Below are 19,779 nucleotides of genomic sequence, written 5' to 3' on the forward strand. Positions count from 1 at the left end.
ACCAGCAGGCTCTCCGAACTTACACCCTCCTGACCACTGACGTCTCACCCTCCTCTGCACACCTGCAGAGCCACCTCACCATGCAACAAAACCATTGCTTCCTGGCCCTGCCCCTCATGTACTGAGAGGCAGACAAGAGGATAAGAACCCGAGGACACACACTGGATCCTGCGGAGGAGGAGGAGCCACTGCAGCCAGGTAATTATGAAGTAAACAGAGGAGAGAGACTGTATCAGCGTTTCTTTCTCTCCTCTATTTACATTAGACAGTCTCTCTCCTGTCGGATATACAAAGAGTAGAGAGACTGTCTTATATACAAATAGTAGATACTTTTTTTTAGCCTGCTTAGGCTTCGTTCAGATCTGTGTCAGGCCTCCGTTCATGGGTTCCTTTGGAGCGCGCTCAGTCTGTGAACCCGCTCCATACTTCTCCCCCACACCATGACATTCAGTGTTGTCATGGGGATGGCCGCCTTTGGACATGACTGATGGATTACTGGCATCTTTCTTGTTATTATCTAGAAGGGGTTTATGTATTCGCACCATTAATGTTGTACAACCGACATATTGAACCTGACATTGTAGAGAGCGGATGAGATAAATGACGTGATGTGTTATAATCTATATCTGTCTTACTAGTGACACCCCGTTATCTGTACAAGACGAAGAACTATTTGTAGCTTTGTTATAATTCCAGGATCGGCTTTTTATGACCACGGTGGAAATAACCTTCAGTGGTGAGACAAGTCTGACTCCGTATTTCACTGTCACATAAACTCGGGGGAGACGTTGTCCTCGTGTTGGGGTCTCTCTGGAATAACTCTTACACCATCCCGAATAATGTCATCCAGTCCTGACCGCAAATGGGAAGACACTTTACAATAATGTTTCTGAGCTCCTTATACTTCACGCCGAAAGAAGTCGTAAAATATCATCATTTATAAGTCCGGACATTATTTTTGGGGGTGATAACAATTATTTATAGTTTAAAAAAAATTCATAATAAAACATTTTTTAAGGTGAAGTTTTTTGTTTTTTTCTGTTCACATTTGAAATTGACAACTCATCATTACTCCACAATCTCAAGGTGAGGATGATCTCACAGAGGAGCCCCCTCCCAAACCTCATACCCATGCCTCCAGTCGCTATTGACCGCAGCATCAAAGGGGTTAAATGGCCGTAATCGCAGTTCTCTCAGGTCTCCGGCCTTTGCAGCAGGTGTCCGGTCTTCCCTATGTCATGTGAACAACTCCTGAGCGGTAAATGTCCTGTGCAGGAAGGGGTTAAATGAGTAAAATACAAGTTTATACTGAATCTTATCCCACAAAACAATGTATCACTGTGCTCCACTCCACCTGCACTGTAACATGATGATAAGAGATCACACTGCATGTTCTCTATATAATGTCACCTCAGCTGCTGCGGAACCTCACAGTTCATATCAAGCACTGACTGCATAGTGTGCACCACGTCTTGTGAGATGTCAGCAATGTCTCCCCAGTATCCGCCATGTGTAAGGTTGTCAGGAGTCAGGTCTTCATTGTCTGGGGGGGAATGTCTTCATTTTACTCTTCTCACCTGAGAGATATGTCATAAATGTCTGATATGTGGGGGTCCCACCTCTATGTGGAGAACGGGGGTCCCCCGACCCGCCTGGTGAGGTGATGACTACATCCAGGTGGAGAATGAATGGAGAGGTGACCACACATGTGCACGACTCTCTCCATTCAATTGTATAGGAGTTCCAGAAACAGCCGAGCACGGCGAGAGGTGAAGCCGCATCTATCAGACATTTCTGGCCTGTCGGGAGAAATGTCCGTGTTGGGAATACCCCTTTATTCCATGTGGTGACGGCTCTGAGAAGATGTTTCTCTCAATGATCAATAAGTGAGGTTCTGTATGTCACACATGATGTTGTCCCCTGTATGATCTCCATCTTCTCCTTTCTTCATAAAGACGTCTGCAGTACTAGATCCTCCAGTTCCTCCAGTTTTCTCATCTTCTCCTCCACAACGTTCCTTCTCCTGAATGACCCACCAAGGATGGACAAGGACAGGAATGAGATGAGCAGAAGAATATTAGACTTCACCTTGGAGATCATCTACCTGTTGAGCGGAGAGGTAAACTTTTCTACATTATAGAACAAGTCACACATAGGGAAGGGACAATACATAATAGGAAGTAATAGGAAGAATCCGGTGTCCTGTATAACAGCGTCCATACCTTCCAAGTGACGTCAAGAAGCCACCAGCAGAAAAGCTGAAGATTAGCCACCAATATGGTCAGTTATGTGTCATGTCACCAATGCAGCAATAGTAATGTTGTAGAGCAATGAGAATGACCAGGAACCAGGAGGATCAGGATGACATATATATATAGAAACATAGAAGATGACGGCAGGAGGAGAGCACATGGTCCATCTAGTCCCCCAATATTATTTCCTCTTTAGTTTTGGCCTCGTTCTATTTTCTCAATGTCTTTTTGTAGGTGAGGTCTCCAGTATTACAGATGTGGGGTCACTAGATCTCTATACAGCGGGGTCACAATCTCTCTCTCTCTCTACTGAGGGGGGAATACTGTGTTCAGTTCTGTAAGTGTCTATCTCCATACATAGGAGTACACAATAGTGAAGAAGACATCAGGTGACTGTACGACTCCCATCATCCATGAGTCAGGAGGATGGAGCAGTAGTCAGAGCCCCATCACAGAGCCTCCCCCTCACTCCCGGATACATGAGAAGAAGATCTTAGAACTGATCTACAAGATGACTGAGCTGCTGACTGGAGAGGTGACACTGCTGGGAATGCTGGGAAATTCTACAGTAACAGCACTGGAGGAGTCTGGGTGATGACTGTATCATTGTTTGTGTCAGGTTCCTATAAGGTGTCAGGATGTCACTGTCTATTTCTCCATGGAGGAGTGGGAGTATCTAGAAGGACACAAGGATCTGTACGAGGAGGTCATGATGGATGAGTACCGGACGCGCACATCACAAGGTGAGAAGAGACAGATATATGTTTGGCATTACTGTGGGCACAGGCTAGACTGGCGGCCATGCTGAAGTATTAATAGCGTCATGTGCAGTACATATACACGTGTGTACAATGATGTGTAATGTAGGAGCCCCACAATTTCAGCTCTTGACATCAGCTTAGATCCCTTCATGCTTCCGGCTGCTCGTAACTCTGCATTAGAGGTCCCATTACATTGTACAGTGCTGGCGGCCGTTCTGGATACAGGAGCCATTGAGATGAGCAGGCCCCTCTGTCTTCTAATGCACAGTTACGGGCAGCCGGCAGCGCGGACTATGGGCAGTCCGTGCTGTAGTTAGAAGTAAACATGATAATACAAGTCATGTAAAAAGATGATTATCGGCACACTCCGGCAGTATAATCGTTTTCTATATAATGTAAGTATGACCGGAGGTTCACTTTAATATTACAAGTTATGGTACTAGATTCTGGAGATGGGACGATGATCCAGGGATTTATTGTGGTTTCCGAATTTGGTGTCGGGGAGGAGTTTTTCCCCTAATGAGACAATTGTCATCCACCTCATGGGGGTTTTGTCTTCCTCTGGATCAACACGGTCGGATTATAGGATGGACTTGTGTCTTTTTTTCATCCAGAGTAACTATATAACACAGAATGGCGCAAAATTTACCACTAATATAAAGTACAATGTGTTCCCAAAAAACAATCTCACAATGACATGGATAAGTAAAATCTTATTCCCACTTTGCTATTTGCACCTTCTGTAGGCAATTATTTATTTTTTCATTAAATATTTGATTTTGTTTTTCTCATTTGACTTTAATTAAAAAAAATACTTTTGGGTTTTTACGATATAGCTGTTATGTCTCCGCTATACACAGAAGCTGGATCATTCACTATCAGCCAAATTCATAAGTGAAATGACCTGACGACTCAGCTGAGAGCGGTTCCTGTGTATCCATGTTCATCACCTTAGGTGTGTTAGAGACACAGGACCCGCTCTCAGCCGAGTCATCAGTTCACTTTACTTACGGATTCGACTGATCGAGAATGATCCAGCTTCTGTGTATAGAGGAGACATAACAGCTGTATCTTGAAAACAAAAATAAAAACTTTTAATAAAAGTCAATATAAAAAAAAATGTTTATTCACCTAAAACCAATATATATAAATATTAATATAAAAATCTTTAAGGAAAATATTGGCTACAGAGGTGTACACAGCCTTTAAGACGCTAATAACCGGGCGATGCCGTGACAATTTTTTGTTTGGCAGGGAACTCTCAAAATAGGGGCGCCCTGTGTCCTGCTACTTTCATGTGTATCCGCGTACACAGAATGTAGAAATCGTTAACCCCTTAAGGACGCAGCCTTGTTTTGGCCTTAAGGCTCAGAGCCCATTTTTCAAATCTGACATATTTCACTTTATGTGGTAATAATGTCGGAATGCTTAAACCTATCCAAGCGATTCTGAGACTGTTTTCTCGTGACACATTGGGCTTTTTGTTAGTGGTAAAATTTGGACGATATATTCAGTGTTTATTGTTGAAAAATTGCAAAATTTAGAGAAAATTTATAAAAAATAGCATTTTTCAGAATTTACATGCATCTGCTTGTAAAACAGACGGTTATACCACCCAAAATAGTTACTAGTTCACATTTCCCATATGTCTACTTTAGATTGGCATCGTTTTTTGAACATTCTTTTATTTTTCTTGGATGTTACAAGGCTTAGAACATAAACAGCAATTTCTCATATTTTTAAGAAAATTTCCAAATCCTTTTTTTTAAGGTACCTGTTCAGTTCTGAAGTGGCTTTGAGGGGCCTATGTATTAGAAACCCCCATAAAACACCCCATTTTGAAAACTAGACCCCTCAAAGTATTCAAAACAGCATTTAGAACGTTTTTTAAACCTTCAGGCATTTCACAGGAATTAAAGCAAAGTGGAGGTGAAATTTGCAAATTTCATTTTTCTTGCTGAATTTCAATTTTATTAAATTTTTTTCTGTAGCACAGAAGGTTTTACCAGAGAAATACTACTAAATATGTATTGTCCAGATTCTGCAGTTTTTGGTGCAGAGTGAGATTTGCAATTTTCTATATATATATGGCATGTCAGTGTACGATATAGTGTGCCCACCATCTGCCACCGGAGATTTACACCCCATAAGCTGTAATGTGGGTTCTCCCGGGTACGGCAATACCCTACATGTGGCTGTTATCAGTTGCCTGGGCACATGGTAGGGCTCAGAAGGAAAGGACCACCATTTGGCCTACTGGAGCTTTTCTAGTGCTAAGTCATGTATGCAGAAGCCCCTGAGGTACCAGTACAGTTGAAACCCCGAGAAGTGACCCCATTTTAAAAATGACACCCCTTAAGACATTCATCTAGAGGTGTAGTGAGCATTTTGACCCCACAGGTACTGTGTAAAAGATAATGCGCAGCAGAAGGTGCGGAGTGAGATTTGCAATTTTCTATATATATATGGCATGTCAGTGTCCGATGTAGTGCGCCCAGCATGCGCCACCGGAGATCTACACCCCATAAGCTGTGATGTGGGTTCTCCCGGGTACGACAATACCCTACATGTGGTTGTTATCAGCTGCCTGGGCACACGGCAGGGCGCAGAAGGGAAAGATGAGGGGGATAAGCAATCTTTCATACAGAGCCCTGGTTTTTTGGGACACGTGTCACATTGGTATATTGTTTCCCTCCTTATCCCCCTCTTTGAGCAGACTCTGCACCTCTTTTGACTTTTTCCCTTCTTGCCAGTTTGGGGAATATCTCCTGGAAAGTGTTGCCCTGGTACGATGCGTGTGGCCTCGCTTCCAGAAGTACTGGGTGCCCCCTCTTCTTGGTCCCTAAAGATTAGGTTCTTGATAACCACCTCTTGAAATTCCAGGAAAGTTCCCCTCTGGCCTGCACATCGATGTAGCACGTACGCATTGTACAATGCCATTTGTATGATGTGCACGGCCAGCTTCTTATACCACACCCTCGATTTCCGCATGGCGGTGTAGGGCTTCAGGACTTGATCTGACAAGTCCACCCCTCCCATGTACCTATTGTAGTCCAGGATGCAGTCTGGTTTGGGGGTCTCTGTACTGGGTACTGGTGTGGCCATGTATTGTTGTCAATACAAGGACATCTCGCTTGTCCTTGTACTTGACACAATATATTGCTGCTAGATTGTGCCCTGCTCTCACCCCTGCTGAGTGTTTGCCCAAACAGAGTCTTAGGGAGGCCTCTCAGATTTTTTCGAGCAGTGCCGCATGCCACAGTACTTCTGGAAGCGAGGCACTTGAAGAGTGGGACACTGGTATAAAAATGATCCAGGTGGTAACCCTGGTCCAACAGAGGGTGCACCAAATCCCACACAATTTTTGCATTAATTCCCTGTAAGGGGGGGCATTTTGGGGGCTGAATACTGCTGTCCTTCCCTTCATATATCCTAAATTTATATGTATACCCTGATGCACTCTCGCACAGCTTATACAACTTCACGCCATACTTTGCCCTCTTACTCGGCAGGTACTGGCGGAATTGAAGCGTCCCTTTAAAATGTACCAGGGACTCATCAATAAAAATACACTTCTCGGGAGTGTATGCTTGGGCAAACCGGGCACTGAAATGGTCTAATAGGGGTCTCAGTTTGTACAAACGGTCAAAACTGGGGTCATCTTGGGGTGGGCACTGCTCATTATCAGCATAATGTAAGAAGCGAAGTGCACTGCTCCTTACTGCTTTATGATGTGCTCCATACTACTGCTGCAGCTTTTAAGGGTGTGCTACAGAGAGATAGTGGACCAGAATGGTTTTCTGCTCTGTGTGTGATGTGTATAGAAGACATGATAGCAGTTCGGCTCCACCCACTACTTCAGGGAAAACTGAGAATTAAACGGGTTGTCCAGGAATTTTTTTTATTTCTACTTCAACTTAACGTGACCTATACAATTAACTTCCTAATATAATGTCTGTTTATAGCTTGTGGCATTACTGCTAATATTCGGTCACGTGACCGCACCCAGAATACGTTTTTCACTTCCTCTGATGTTCCCTGTCTTTGCTCAGCCAGCACTTCCAGCAGAGCAGAGACACGGCGCATCATCAACTGAAGAGCTCATAAAACATCCGCCCAGCAGACTGCCTGTAAAACCTAGTTGATGACGCGACTTGGCTCTGCTCTGCCGGAAGTGCTGGCTGAGCAAAGACAGGGAATGTCCTCTCTGCTAGTACACGCCCCCTCCTCCTCTCTGACGGAGTTCCCGCACTGCCTGCCCGTCTCCTCTCATCGCCCACGCCCCCTCCTCCTTTTGGCTTCCGCTTCTGAAGTCAGGGTAAAACTTCCTTTTCGCTGTTATTTCACACCGAATAGCCACCTCTGTAAATTGAAAACTGAGAGCATGCGTGGAAAAAGTACACCAGACAGACAAATGTTTGTACACATCCTCCCTCAGTTAAGTAGGAAGTAAAAACTGAACTTTTTATTGAACAAAGAAACACAATCTCCGCCCTAGAGATGTGGGACGTGCTTAAGCCCCATTGGCTCCTCAGCTGTAAATCCATCTGTACACTCCTCTTGCATTCCAGGGGCGGTGTCTCCATAGGCGTGTCCCTCATGCAGGCTCCTTTGTGTTCCATAGGTCCAATCTCTTTGTGTAATTGTAAAGGATCTGCCAGGCACAACTTCTGTGTATACGCCCATAGGTAATCAGTCTGCACCTGAGTCTATGTCTCTGAGACTGACTCCAGCTTCCACCACTCAGGATGGCAGGCTTAGGAGTGGGAGAGCCTATCGCAGCCTGGCCAGACGGAGCTAGCTCCCGCCCTCTGTCTATTTATACCTGCCTTTCCTGTTCCTCCTTTGCTTGTGATTCTTCTCGTGTGGTTTCCTGGCCCAGCTACAGCTTCTGACTATTTGATCCTGCTCCATACTGACCCTGGCTTTCTGACTACTCTCCTGCTCTGTGTTTGGTACCTCGTGCACTCCTGGTTTGACTCGGCTCGTTCACCACTCTTGTTGCTCACGGTGTTGCCGTGGGCAACTGCCCCATTTCCCTTTGCTTTGTGTTCCCTTGTCTGTTTGTCTCTTGCACTTACTGAGCGTAGGGACCGCCGCCCAGTTGTACCCCGTCGCCTAGGGCGGGTCGTTGCAAGTAGGCAGGGACAGAGTGGCGGGTAGATTAGGGCTCACTTGTCCGTTTCCCTACCCCCGTCATTACATAATCACAAGTCCATATACCTAGTCTACCCTGATCCCTGACACTACTATGGACCCCCTTGAGACCCTGGCCCAGCAAATGCAGGGTCTCTCCCTACAGGTCCAGGCCCTGGCTCAGAGGGTCAACCAGCCTGACGCTACCATGGTAGTGCCCCTCACCTCACCTCTTGAACCCCACCTCAAGTTGCCTGACTGGTTCTCAGGGGACCGGAGGACTTTTCTCTCCTTTCGGGAGAGTTGTAGGCTCTACTTTCGTTTAAAGCCTCACTCCTCAGGTTCTGAGAGCCAGCGGGTGGGTATTATTATGTCCCGGCTCCAGGAAGGGCCCCAAGAGTGGGCCTTCTCCTTGGCTCCTGACGCCCCTGAACTTTCCTCCGTTGATCGTTTCTTTTCTGCTCTCGGACTCATTTATGACGAGACTGACAGGACTGCCTTTGCTGAGAGTCAGCTGGTGACCTTACGTCAGGGTAAGAGACCTGTTGAGGAGTATTGTTCTGACTTTAGGAAGTGGTGCGTAGCTTCTCGGTGGAATGACCCTGCCTTAAGGTGCCAGTTTAGGTTTGGTCTGTCGAACGCCCTGAAAGACCTGCTAGTTAGCTATCCCTCTTCTGACTCCCTTGACCAGGTTATGGCTTTAGCGGTACGACTTGACCGACGTCTCAGGGAACGACAACTTGAACGTTTTTGTGTTTTCCCCTCTGACTCCCCCATGATTCCTCCCGAGGTCCCCTTGCTTCACTCTTCCAGGGAAGACTCGGAGGTACCTATCCAACTCGGGGCCTCCGTGTCCCCCCCCGACAACGTAGAGAGTTCCGCAGGAAGAATGGTCTCTGCTTCTATTGTGGGGATGACAAGCATCAAGTGAACACCTGCCCTAGGCGTAAGAATAAGCAGCCGGAAAACTTCCGTGCCTAAGTGATCATCGGGGAGGTCACTTGGGCGCACAGGTATTTCCCGTAAATATGAAACGTAATAAAATCTTGCTTCCCTTTCAGGTCTCTTTTCGGGGTAGGTCTGCTACCGAAAGTGCCTTCGTGGATTCAGGGTCTTCTACTAATATCATGTCTGTGGAATTTGCCATGTCTCTAGCTATGCCTTTAATTGATTTGCCTAAACCTGTCCCGGTAGTGGGTATCGACTCCACTCCTCTTGCTAATGGTTATTTTACACAGCATACCCCTGTTTTTGAACTCCTTGTTGGCTCCATGCATTTGGAGCAGTGCTCTGTACTGTTGATGCAGGGATTATCGTCCGATTTGGTTTTAGGCCTTCCCTGGTTGCAGTTGCATAATCCCACGTTTGACTGGAATACTGGGGAGCTTACCAAATGGGGTAATGAATGCTTGATGTCATGTTTTTCTGTTAATTCTATTTCTCCCCCTGAGGAGGTGAACACGCTACCTGAGTTTGTTCAGGACTTCGCTGATGTTTTCTCTAAGGAGGCCTCCGAAGTGTTACTGTAAAGGATCTGCCAGGCACAGCTTCGGGGTTAACTCCCAGAACTAATCAGTCAGCACCTGAGAATACATCCCTGAGACTGACTCCTGCTTCCACCATTCAGGCTGGCAGGCTTAGGAGTGGGAGAGCCTATCGTAACCTGGCCAGACTCAGCTAGCTCCCGCCCTCGGTCTATTTAAGCCTGCACTTCCTGTCCCTCGGTGCTTGTGATTCTTTTCGTGTGGTTTCCTGGCCCAGCTACAGCTCCTGCTATTTTTGATCCTGCTCCATACAGACCCTGGCTTACCGACTACTCTTCTGCTTTTCGTTTTGTACCTCGCACACTCCTGGCTTGACTCGGCTCGTTCACCACTCTGGTTGCTCACGGTGTTGCCGTGGGCAACGGCCCCTTATCCTTGCTTGTGTTCCTTTGTATGTTTGTCGTGTTTGTCGTGCACTTACTGAGCGCAGGGACCGCCGCCCAGTTGTACCCCGTCGCCTAGGGCGGGTCGTTGCAAGTAGGCAGGGACAGAGTGGCGGGTAGATTAGGGCTCACTTGTCCGTCTCCCTACCCCCTGCCATTACAGTTACATCCTCATAGAGAATACGATTGCGCTATCGAATTGGTACCAGGAGCTAAGCTCCCTTAGGGTAGGATATTTAATCTTTCTTGTCCCGAACGTGAAGACATGAGAGAGTATATCCAGGGATGCCTGGCCAAGGGTTACATTCGCCCCTCTACTTCTCCGGTAGGTGCTGGCTTCTTCTTCGTAGGGAAGAAGGATGGTGGTCTTAGGCCATGCATTGACTACCGTAACTTGAATAAGGTCACTGTAAGGAACCAGTATCCCCTTCCTTTGATTCCTGATCTCTTTAATCAGGTTCAGGGGGCCCAATGGTTCTCTAAGTTTGATATACGGGGGGCGTATAACCTTATCCGCATCAAAGAGGGGGATGAGTGGAAGACTGCGTATAACACGCCCGAAGGTTATTTAGAATACCTCGTCATGCCCTTTGGGTTGTGTAATGCTCCTGCGGTCTTCCAGAATTTCATAAATGAGATTTTAAGAGATTACCTGGGGGTATTTCTTGTAGTGTACCTTGATGACATACTGGTGTTTTCCAAGGACTTGTCCTCCCACATTGAGCATGTCAGGAAGGTGCTCCAGGTCCTTCAGGAAAACAAACTGTTTGCGAAAACCGAAAAATGTGTGTTTGGGGTACAGGAGATACCATTTTTGGGTCAAATCCTCACTCCTCATGAATTCCGCATGGACCCCGCCAAGGTCCAGGCTGTGGCGGAATGGGTCCAACCTGCCTCCCTGAAGGCGTTACAGTGTTTCTTGGGGTTCGCTAATCATTACAGGAGATTTATTGCTAACTTCTAGGTCATCGCTAAGCCTCTTACGGACCTCACTCGCAAAGGTGCTGATCTCCTCCACTGGCCCCCTGAGGCTGTCCAGGCTTTTGAGGTCCTTAAGAAGTGCATTATCTCGGCCCCGGTGCTGGTTCACCCCAACCAAATGGAGCCATTTATCGTGGAAGTTGACGCATCCGAGGTGGGAGTGGGGGCTGTCTTGTCCCAGGGTACCAGGTCCCTCACCCATCTCCGTCCCTGTGCCTACTTCTCCAGGAAGTTTTCGCCCACTGAGAGTAACTATGATATTGGCAACCGCGAACTCTTAGCCATTAAATGGGCATTTGAAGAGTGGCGCCACTTCCTGGAGGGGCTAGGCACCAGGTAACGGTCCTTACCGACCACAAGAATCTGGTTTTCCTAGAATCGGCCCGGAGGCTAAACCCGAGACAAGCTCGATGGGCGCTATTTTTTACCAGATTCAACTTTTTGGTTACCTATAGGGCTGGGTCTAAAAATATTAAGGCCGATGCACTGTCGCGTAGCTTCATGGCCAGCCCTCCTTCGGAGGAAGATCCTGCTTGTATTTTGCCTCCTGGTATAATCATTTCTTCTATTGATTCTGATTTAGTCTCTGAAATTGCGGCTGATCAAGGTTCAGCTCCCGGGAACCTTCCTGAGGACAAGCTGTTTGTTCCCCTGCAATACCGGCTAAGGGTACTTAGGGAAAATCATGACTCCACACTATCTGGTCATCCAGGCGTCCTGGGTACCAAACACCTCATTGCCAGAAACTATTGGTGGCCTGGGTTGCCTAAAGACGTTGAGGCCTACGTCGCTGCTTGTGAGGTTTGTGCTAGGTCCAAGACTCCCAGGTCCCGACCAGCGGGCTTACTACGTTCTTTGCCCATTCCCCAGAGACCTTGGACCCATATCTCCATGGATTTTATGGTGTGGGTGGTAGTAGACCGCTTCAGTAAGATGTGCCACTTTGTGCCCCTCAAGAAACTACCTAATGCCAAGACGTTAGCTACCTTGTTTGTCAAACACGTCCTGCGTCTCCATGGGGTCCCTGTCAATATTGTTTCGGACAGAGGGGTACAATTTGTTTCATTGTTTTGGAGAGCCTTCTGTAAAAAGTTGGAGATTGATCTGTCCTTCTCCTCTGCCTTCCATCCTGAAACTAATGGTCAAACTGAGAGGACTAATCAATCTCTAGAACAATATTTAAGGTGTTTTATCTCTGACTGTCAATATGATTGTGTCTCATTCATTCCCCTCGCCGAATTTTCCCTTAATAACCGGGCCAGTAACTCGTCAGGGGTCTCCCCCTTTTTCTGTAATTTTGGGTTTAATGCACGGTTCTCCTCCGTCTCACCTGGTAGTTCCAACAATCCCGAGGTAGAGGTCGTTCATCGGGAACTGTGCACAGTCTGGGCCCAGGTTCAGAAGAACCTAGAGGCGTCCCAGAGCGTACAAAAAATTCAGGCTGATAGAAGACGTTCTGCTAACCCCTTGTTTATGGTCGGGGATCTGGTGTGGTTATCGTCTAGGAACTTGCGCCTTAAGGTCCCGTCCAAGAAGTTTGCTCCCCGGTTTATTGGGCCGTATAAGGTCATTGAAGTCCTCAATCCTGTCTCCTTCCGACTGGAGTTGCCCCCATCTTTTCGAATACATGACGTGTTTCATGCCTCCCTCCTTAAACGCTGCTCCCCGTCCTTGGCTCCTTCGAGGAAACCTCCTGTTCCCGTTCTCACCCCTGAGGGGGTGGAATTCGAGGTGGCCAAGGTTGTGGACAGCAAGATGGTCCAAGGCTCCCTCCAGTACCTGGTCCATTGGAGAGGATACGGGCCTGAGGAGAGGACTTGGGTACCCGCCCGGGATGTTCACGCTGGGGTATTGGTCAGGAGGTTCCACCTTCGTTTCCCCAATAAACCAGGTCCATTTAGAAAGGGTCCGGTGGCCCCTCATAAAAGGGGGGGTACTGTAAAGGATCTGCCAGGCACAACTTCTGTGTATACGCCCATAGGTAATCAGTCTGCACCTGAGTCTATGTCTCTGAGACTGACTCCAGCTTCCACCACTCAGGATGGCAGGCTTAGTAGTGGGAGAGCCTATCGCAGCCTGGCCAGACGGAGCTAGCTCCCGCCCTCTGTCTATTTATACCTGCCTTTCCTGTTCCTCCTTTGCTTGTGATTCTTCTCGTGTGGTTTCCTGGCCCAGCTACAGCTTCTGACTATTTGATCCTGCTCCATACTGACCCTGGCTTTCTGACTACTCTCCTGCTCTGCGTTTGGTACCTCGTGCATTCCTGGTTTGACTCGGCTCGTTCACCACTCTTGTTGCTCACGGTGTTGCCGTGGGCAACTGCCCCATTTCCCTTTGCTTTGTGTTCCCTTGTCTGTTTATCTCTTGCACTTACTGAGCGTAGGGACCACCGCCCAGTTGTACCCCGTCGCCTAGGGCGGGTCGTTGCAAGTAGGCAGGGACAGAGTGGCGGGTAGATTAGGGCTCACTTGTCCGTTTCCCTACCCCTGTCATTACAGTAATATACTGATATATATATATATACATATATGTAAGGATAATATTTTTGCAAACAATATACATGGTAATGATCCCTGACACTGATACCGGTCCCTTTCACTTTATGTAATGACCGAGTCGTGCTTTGCCCGACCCCCCCTGTTCTGATTAAATATACAGTTATTACAGGGGTTACATAAATACAGCGATGATGGGGGTAATATAAACACAGTGATGATGGGTTTTATTTACAGGAATGATGGGGTTATATACAGGAATGATGGGTTCATCATCCCGGTGTATAATCCTCATCAACGCTGTATATTACCTCCATTATCTCTGTATATAACCGCCTTCATCCCTGTATAGGATGTTGGGGGTAATACACAGGGATAATGGGGTAATACACAGGGATGACGGGGTTTATATAAAGGGATAATGGGGTAATACACAGGGAGTGGCACTATCTACAGGAAGGGGTATTGCTGGAATCTGAAAGCACCTAATGTCACTGTCCATATATGGACAGTGACGTCAAGGGCTTTGCCAAGACAGGAGTCCACCTGGCAGAGCTTTGGCCGGAGTCTCCATTGGGGAGAGAGCCGGAAGACAGGAAAGTGCAGCACTGCTTCAGTGTGTGCAGCGCTGTACTTCTAATCCCCCTAACAGTGATCAAACAGATGGTTGTTTGATGAAGGGGGAGAGGTGACAGCACTTGTGGAGAGAGCCGGTAGACAGGAAAGGGTAGCGCTGCTCACATTGAAGCAACACTGCACACATTAAACCCTGTTCCAGGCTGTCAACGTTTATAGACGACACAGCTGCTCGGTGCATTGGCAGTTGGAAAGTATGTAGCTGTATGGCTGTCATAAAGAAGTTGTATGTCTCATTATTATTAAAGGACCAAATTTGTTGGCAGAGGACAGACAAGGTTCTTCTTTTTTAATTCTATTAATTTAAACATTACAGTTATTGCCTTACTCTAATAAATCTATTTTTGCAAATCATCCTAAGGAGTGCTTGAGTTTACCTCTTAAATATTGACGGGTTGGGAACTCTACCCAAAGCATCCAGAAAACTTGCAGAGTGCCACAGATTTTGATCACTATTGTAAAGAAGTTATATGTCTAATTAGTATTAAAGGACCAAATTTGTTGGCAGAGGATAGACAAGGTTCTTTTTTTCTTTTTTAATTCTATTAATTTAAGCTTTATGTAATAAAAGTAGAGGACTGGGTGTAGACCAGAATCCTGGACTTTGTCATCAATATATTTTAAGGTGTTATACAAAGCGTTTTAAGGCTTGAATCACACACACAGTTTTTAGGACAGGTTTTTGAGCTGAAACCAGCAGATTTAAAAGTTATGACTTAACTTCTCCTTCCTGCTTGATCCACTTCTGGCTTTGGTTTAAAACATTGCACGTGTGTTTCCAGCCTAATATGAATGTCATAAATTTGTCAACTTTTGTTTTGAAACAAAATCACAAAATAAATTTTTAATCCTAACAGAAAATCCCAGTAAGGAGTCTGAGGGAAACTTCATGGTATCGATAGATTATAAAATAGAAGATGAAGAAATGCAGCACTCTTCAGGAGAAAACCTCATTACCCTTAATGCACATCCAGGACTTCACAGTAAAGATCTATCACATAATTCCTCTAATCATGAGGAACCTTCTCCCGAACAATCACAGATTGTTACCACAAGTGCAGCTCAAAAAGGGGCTAAAAGGTTTCATTGTGGTCAACAGTTCAAAAAAATCTCAGGTATTTTTGCAAACAGAAGAATTCACACAGAGGAGAAGCCGTATTCATGTTCAGAATGTGGAAAATGTTTTTCGGCACACTCATATCTTGTTAGACACAAGAGAATTCACACAGGAGAAAAGCCATATTCATGTTCAGAATGTGGGAAAAGTTTCACGCAAAAATCAGGTCTTGTTACACATGAGAGAATACACACAGGAGAGAAGTCATATTCATGTTCAGTATGTGGGAAATGTTTTGCAGCTAAATCAAGTCTTGTTACACATGAGAGAATTCACACAGGAGAGAAGTCATATTCATGTTCAGTATGTGGGAAATGTTTTGCAGCTAAATCAAGTCTTGTTACACATGAGAGAATTCACACAGGCGAGAAGCCTTATTCCTGTTCAGAATGTGGGAAATGTTTTACAGATAATTCAAGTCTTGTTAGACATGAGAGAAGTCACACAGGAGAGAAGCCGTATTCATGTTCAGAATGTGGGAAATGTTTTATAGCTAAATCAAGTCTTGTTACACATGGGAGAATTCACACAGGAGAGAAGCCGTATTCATGTTCAGAATGTGGGAAATGTTTTACAGATAAATCACATCTTGTTAAACATAAGAGAAGTCACACAGGAGAGAAGCCGTATTCATGTTCAGAATGTAGGAAATGTTTTACAGATTATTCAAATCTTGTTAAACATGAGAGAAGTCACACAGGAGAGAAGCCATATTCATGTTCAGAATGTGGGAAATGTTTAACTACTAAAGGCGGGCTCAGGGCTCATCAGAGAATTCACACAGGGGAGAAGCCATTTTGATGTTTTTTATATGGAAGATGTTTTACAGAGATATCAAAATTTGGAACTCCGAAAATTCACTTATGGAAGAAACCATATTCTCGTTTAGAATATGGGAAATGTTATAATAGCAAAAAAAAAAAAAATGTAAGTAAGTTACTTATTTTTATTATATTTTTTTTTTGTTTTTTTTTGTGTATTTGTTTCTTCCACAAGGTGGGAAATATTAAAAATAAAATAATAATTTGACATGTCTTCCTATGTCTTTACATAAATGGTAAATGCACCGTTAGTACATACAACCAACTTTTTACGCAAGCGTTTTAAAAAAAACCATGTTGTGTAATTAAAGAAGTGACTAATCAATTCTTTGGTACGTAAAACACGCCAAATGTTCCCGTAGTCAATGGGAGTCCTAATTATGCGCAAAACAACTTGCAAAAATGTTTAAAAGAAACATGCAAAAAAAGCGTCAAACACTTGATTAAGCTTCTCATTTACATCAATACACTGCGTTCCAAATTATTATGCAAATGTTATTTTTCGCTGATTTTCCTAAATAGTCGATGCAAATGACAGTCAGTATAATCTTCAAGCCATCAACGGTTGGAGTATAATGCGAATTTTATTGAACAAATCTCTTAATGATAACAGATTTTTTTTTGGAAGTAAAAAACTCAAAATGCACTGTTTCAAATTATTATGCACAACAGAGATCAAAACATTTTAAAGGTTGTAAAGAGAACTAAAATGGTAATTTGTTGAATTTGCAGCATCAGGAGGTCATATTTACAGAAATCAAAAGCTCTTTCAATCAAAAAAAAATAAACAGGCCAAGTTACATGTTAACATAGGACCCCTTCTTTGATATCACCTTCACAATTCTTGCATCCATTGAATTTGTGAGTATTTGGACAGTTTCTGCTTGAATATCTTTGCAGGATGTCAGAATAGCCTCCCAGAGCTTCTGTTTTGATGTGAACTGCCTCCCACCCTCATAGATATTTTGCTTGAGGATGCTCCAAAGGTTCTCAATAGGGTTGAGGTCAGGGGAACATGGGGGCCACACCATGAGTTTCTCCTTTTATGCCCATAGCAGCCAATGACACAGAGGTATTCTTTGCAGCATGAGATCGTGCATTGTCATGCATGAAGATAATTTTGCTACGGAAGGCATGGTTCTTTTTGTACCATGGAAGAAAGTGGGCAGTCATAAACTCTACGTACTTTGCAGAGGTCATTTTCACACCCTCAGGGACCCTAAAGGGGCCTACCAGCTCCCTCTCCCCATGATTCCAGCCCAAAACATGACTCCGCCACCTCCTTGCTGACGTCGCAGCCTTGTTGGGACATGGTGGCCATTCATCAACCATCCAATACTCCATCCATCTGGACCATCCAGGGTTGCACGGCACTCGTCAGTAAACAACACGGTTTGAAAATTAGTCTTCATGTATTTCTGAGCCCACTGCAACCGTTTCTGCTTGTGAGCATTGTTTAGGGGTGGCCGAATAATAGATTTATGCACACTTGCAAACCTCTGGAGGATCCTACACCTTGAGGTTTGCGGGACTCCAGAGGCACCAGCGGCTTCAAATACCTGGTTGCTGCTTTGCAATGGCATTTTAGCAGCTGCTCTCTTAATCCTATTAATTTGTCTGGCAGAAACCTTCCTCATTATGCCTTTATCTGAACGAACCCGTCTGTGCTCTGAATAAGCCACAAATCTTTTCACAGTATGATGATCACGCCTAAGTTTTCTTGAAATATCCAATGTTTTCATACCTTGTCCAAGGTATTGCACTATTTCACGCTTTTCGGCAGCAGAGAGATCCTTTTTCTTTCCCATATTGCTTGAAACCTGTGGCCTGCTTAATAATGTGGAACGTCCTTCTTAAGTAGTTTTCCTTTGATTGGGCACACCTGGAAAACTAATCACAGGTGTCTGACATTGATTACAATGATCCAAAGAGCCCTAAGACACCATACCATCCATGAGTTTAATTGAAAAACTAATAATTAAATGTTTATGACACTTAAATCCAATGTGCATAATAATTTGGAACACAGTGTAGACTCTGGGTAAAAAAAAAAGAAAAAAAAGCATGGTGCCACATAGTGCAAAGTAAATTTTGGTAGAAAATGTGGTTAATGAGGAGTATTGAAAAATTAAATATTTTTTTTTATTAATGTACTTGATTAAAAATCCAATGTTAAATAAGCGTGAAGTGCAGATGTCCCCTATTTCTACACTACGGACTTTTAGGTCCGAGTATGTCAAGAGCCTGTTACGTGAGGAAACCTATACTGCTGGTGAGCAACGTAAAGGTGCCCTAGTCCCTAATTGACTGTGCAGAAATCTGGAGGCTATCTATTTAATTCCTATCTATTAATTAGACTGCACAGGTACTAAGTTAAACCCTGTTGTGCTAATATATTCACTGTATCTAATAATAATAATAATAATCTTTATTTATATTGCCAACATATTATGCAGCACTTTACAATTTAGAGGGAACATGAAACAAACAATATCAGACATTACATAGTGACAAAGTTCATTTACAATTCAAACCTGGGGAGTGAGGACCCTGCTCGCAAGGGCTTACAATCTATGAGGAAATAAGGGAGACACAAAGTGTAACTGTTTGTTCTGTACAATGGTCCAGCCATTTTTATACACATGCGGTGGTAACATAAAGCTGCATGAGCCCGTCACCAGCCGGTATCCGTGTATGACGGACATGAAGAGAAGGAGTGTGAGGGAATCTTATTCTGATGACTAATCTAAAAGGAGGGCCATGGAAAGGAGTCCGATTAGGGAATGTTATAGGCCTGTCTAAATAGATGTGTTTTCAGGGCACGTTTAAAACTGTGGATGTTGGGAATTAATCGGATTGTCTGGGGTAGCGCATTCCAGAGGACGGGTGCAGCACAAGAGAAATCTTGGAGGCGGGAGTGGGAGGTTCGGATTATGGAGGATTTTAATCTAAGGTCTAGAAATCGCTGTTCTGACACTGGTAATATAAAGCAAGAAATGAACGTGCAACTGATGCCTAGTATGCAGCCAAGTCTCTTCACCGGGCTGTATATCAAAGCCCAGCAGTGGAAAGGCCCCCACTTGCTAGGGGTGGGATGCATTGTATGCAGCAGTGTTGTCCGTGTTCGGATGCACAGGGAAACAGACAGGTAAGGAACCTCGCGACAGATACCAACGAGCTCACCCCTCAAACTGCAGTGAGAGAGTGGCCAATATGTTATGTAGTGAATACAGAGGACAGGAAGCAGTGGTAAGTATTATTCAGGATGCCGTCAACCATGCTTCACGGAACCAGGGTCTGCGGTGATCGCAGAGAACGGTGAGTGCATTCGCCAATGAGTTTAAATTAATCACATACACAGCTGTATGGTAAAGTTGCTGTGAATGATCTAAGCACAAAACTGTGTCACGGACAAATTGGAAGTGTTTCCTCTCTTTGATATGACCTGTGAATTTTTCTATTGCTTGTTGCAATGTGGTTTCTTTCCTCTCATAATTAGAGTTGCTGAATAATTTTTGTGCAGATGTAATGCCCTCCTTTAATTCCTGTGTACACCTATGAAGACAATTTTTCTCTTCCTCTAGTAATATTCCCATGAACCTTAGAGAAGATTCTATGGACTCTTTTTCCCACTTTTTTTTAGAAGTTCAATT

General features: G+C 44.8%; 2 protein-coding genes across 2 annotated transcripts in view; both read left to right on the forward strand.

The window, feature by feature from the left end:
- LOC142705830 (gastrula zinc finger protein XlCGF66.1-like) overlaps window positions 1-2,140 on the forward strand; it is a 44,613-nt gene extending 42,473 nt beyond the window's left edge. Inside the window, exon 5 of the mRNA XM_075848299.1 lies at window positions 1,956-2,140. Coding sequence (XP_075704414.1) covers window positions 1,956-2,140 — 185 coding nt within the window. The remainder of the gene's footprint in view (window positions 1-1,955) is intronic.
- Window positions 2,141-2,256: 116 nt separating this feature from the next.
- LOC142664101 (uncharacterized) lies at window positions 2,257-16,300 on the forward strand. Its single transcript, XM_075843053.1, has 3 exons — window positions 2,257-2,787; window positions 2,872-2,995; window positions 15,046-16,300. The coding sequence occupies exons 1-3, from the start codon at window positions 2,764-2,766 to the stop codon at window positions 16,104-16,106; spliced, it is 1,209 nt and encodes a 402-aa protein (XP_075699168.1). The 5' UTR covers window positions 2,257-2,763; the 3' UTR covers window positions 16,107-16,300.
- The last annotated feature ends 3,479 nt before the right edge of the window (window positions 16,301-19,779 follow it).

Source organism: Rhinoderma darwinii, chromosome 1, assembly GCF_050947455.1.
Source record: "Rhinoderma darwinii isolate aRhiDar2 chromosome 1, aRhiDar2.hap1, whole genome shotgun sequence".
In the NCBI taxonomy this organism is placed as follows: Eukaryota; Metazoa; Chordata; class Amphibia; order Anura; family Rhinodermatidae; genus Rhinoderma; species Rhinoderma darwinii.

What these genes read in the sequence shown, in the direction of transcription:
- LOC142664101 (XM_075843053.1), top strand. Translation starts at nt 2,764, where the DNA reads ATGACTGAGCTGCTGACTGGAGAG. An exon ending in CTGAGCTGCTGACTGGAGAG is followed by an intron (nt 2,788 to 2,871) that starts GTGACACTGCTG and finishes TGTTTGTGTCAG; the next exon opens with GTTCCTATAAGGTGTCAGGA. An exon ending in CCGGACGCGCACATCACAAG is followed by an intron (nt 2,996 to 15,045) that starts GTGAGAAGAGAC and finishes TAATCCTAACAG; the next exon opens with AAAATCCCAGTAAGGAGTCT.